Source organism: Terrapene carolina, unplaced genomic scaffold (genome assembly GCF_002925995.2).
Source record: "Terrapene carolina triunguis isolate 2854851 unplaced genomic scaffold, T_m_triunguis-2.0 Scaffold167, whole genome shotgun sequence".
Lineage (NCBI taxonomy): Eukaryota > Metazoa > Chordata > Testudines > Emydidae > Terrapene > Terrapene triunguis.
Window position 1 is genome coordinate 138,279 of NW_020664518.1, and position 1,977 is coordinate 140,255.

Below are 1,977 nucleotides of genomic sequence, written 5' to 3' on the forward strand. Positions count from 1 at the left end.
CTCCTGGGTTCTGTGCTCGCAGGGCGGCAGCGGGTGCTGGGGGTGAGCACCCAGCCCCTGGAGTGCCCCACCTGCCCCTCCATGCACAGAGGGGCCTGCTGCCCCACAGCTGTGCCTGCGCGTCTCGGAGCACTGGGGCCGTTGGGGGTGGGGATGAGCGTGCGTGTTGTCTGCGGGCTCAGCAGCAGCAGGGTGCTCAGTAAGGAGGTCCTACGTAAACCATGGCTCTTTTTTTCTTCCTTTGTTGCAAGTTCACCTGCAGCAGAACTGGAAGGATTTAACCCCCAGCCCTGGGAGCTGGAGGCTGTTCCTCGGGGCAGGACAGTTGGCGCCTGTGGCTGAGGTGGGGGGGGTTCCCTTGCTTTGTGGGCGTGTGTTTACGTGTCCCCCCCGTTCCTGCAGGAGGGCTGGCGGGGCTCGTGCTGCGGGCGGGGCATTGGGAGGCTGCGAGGCGACGGCCGAGGACACCGGCACGTGCAGCGGCTCTGAGGGCAGCTCTGACCCCATGAGCACCGGCAATGAGTTCCTGGACAGGGCCGTGGTGCTGCACCTCAGTAACTGCAACCGCCTGCTGCTGGTGAGTGTGCGGAATGGGAAGCCGTGTGGCGGGGGGCATCTGCTGGCACGCGGGGCTGCGGCCTTGCTGAAGGCTCCTGCAGAGTGGGGGGCCGGCGGGGCGCCAGGCTGGCAACCTCTGAAGTGCCTGGTGGGGTGGCACCAGCCAGCCCAAGCACAGACTCCCCCTTGGCCAACACCGAGGGATGCTGCGGGCTGGCACGAGCCGTGACAGCTGCTGCCCCCAGCTCTGAAGGTAGACGGGCACGCTGGGAGTGTGCAGGCACCCCCAGGCACTGATCCTGCCCCCAAGCGCTGACATGTCTGTGACTTGCAGAAATTGGGCACATTTGGGCCGCTGCGGTGCCGGGAGATGTACGCCCTGGACAAGCTGATGAGGGAAGCGCAGGTGCTGGAGATTGTCTGCCAGCTGACGGAGGAGAAATCGGGAGTGGCCAACGTTGCAGCGGAAGGTAAAGGTCCTGGCACAGCGCCCATCCCAAGCCCACGGACGGGCACCACGGAGTACTGCCTGCCAGAGTGTGTGCTGGGGTCAGAGGGCTGGGGCTCGCCACTGGGGTCTGTGCTGGGCTCCCTGACGCAGTCCCGGTGATGGCGAGCGAAGCCTGCCCCTATGCTGGCAGTGCCAGCAGCGTGCCCCGTGCTGGGCGCGGATGGCCCTGACCGTGTCTCTGCCCACAGTGGTGCAGTTCTCCACCCGGAAGGAGGGGGTGCTGGCCTTCTGGGACCGCTGCGTGGAGCAGCCCAATGTGTACACCTGCCCCGTGGAGCGGTTCCTGCGCACGCTCAGTGCCCAGTATGCAGCACCCGTGGCTGAGCGGCAGCCGGGCCTGGCAGACTCAGGTGAGTGCAGTCTTGGGGCACCCCGCACTGCCTGGATGGGCTGAGAGCTCTGGGCAATGGCTCAGCTCCAATTGGCCTTCTCTGGCTCCCCCACCCGGGCACAGAGTGACTCTGAGAGCCGAGAAAAGAACCCAGGAGTCCTGCCTCCCAGTCGTCTGCTTTGGCCAGCCTGTCCCGCCCCTCCAGGAAATGCCAGTGGTGGCAAAGTATCAACCTGCTGGAGGGGGCCGTTTTGGTGCCAACCCAGACGGCCTTGGGGCATTGTGCCAGGGAGGTGCCCGGGCTGCCCCAGGGGTACTAACCTGGTGCCCTCTCCCTGCAGTGTGCGTGAAGCTTGTGGAGGATGTGCTGGACCGGCGGCTGCCCAAGCGCCCTGGGAGTAGCCAGGGTGAGCAGCTCACCATCTTCCAGTACTGGAGCCACTTCGAGTCGCTCCCCGTGTCTACACTGGATGCCTACGTCATGGAGCTGGCTGAGGAAGGTAAGAGCCTGCAGTCCCCTCATAGCTCCAGCGCTGGCACAGGCGGGGCACTGGTGCGCTTCCTGTGCTCAAGGGGT

The 1,977-nt window shown here is 65.8% G+C and overlaps 1 protein-coding gene across 2 annotated transcripts in view; it reads left to right on the forward strand.

The window, feature by feature from the left end:
* The window catches only part of LOC113406963 (rho family-interacting cell polarization regulator 1-like), a 10,169-nt gene that overhangs the window by 5,377 nt on the left and 2,815 nt on the right, over positions 1-1,977 (forward strand). For both annotated transcript variants that reach the window (XM_029912031.1, XM_026653882.1), the window contains 4 exons: positions 403-577; positions 893-1,028; positions 1,258-1,419; positions 1,742-1,900. In XM_029912031.1, the coding sequence (XP_029767891.1) occupies positions 403-577; positions 893-1,028; positions 1,258-1,419; positions 1,742-1,900 (632 nt within the window). The remainder of the gene's footprint in view (positions 1-402; positions 578-892; positions 1,029-1,257; positions 1,420-1,741; positions 1,901-1,977) is intronic.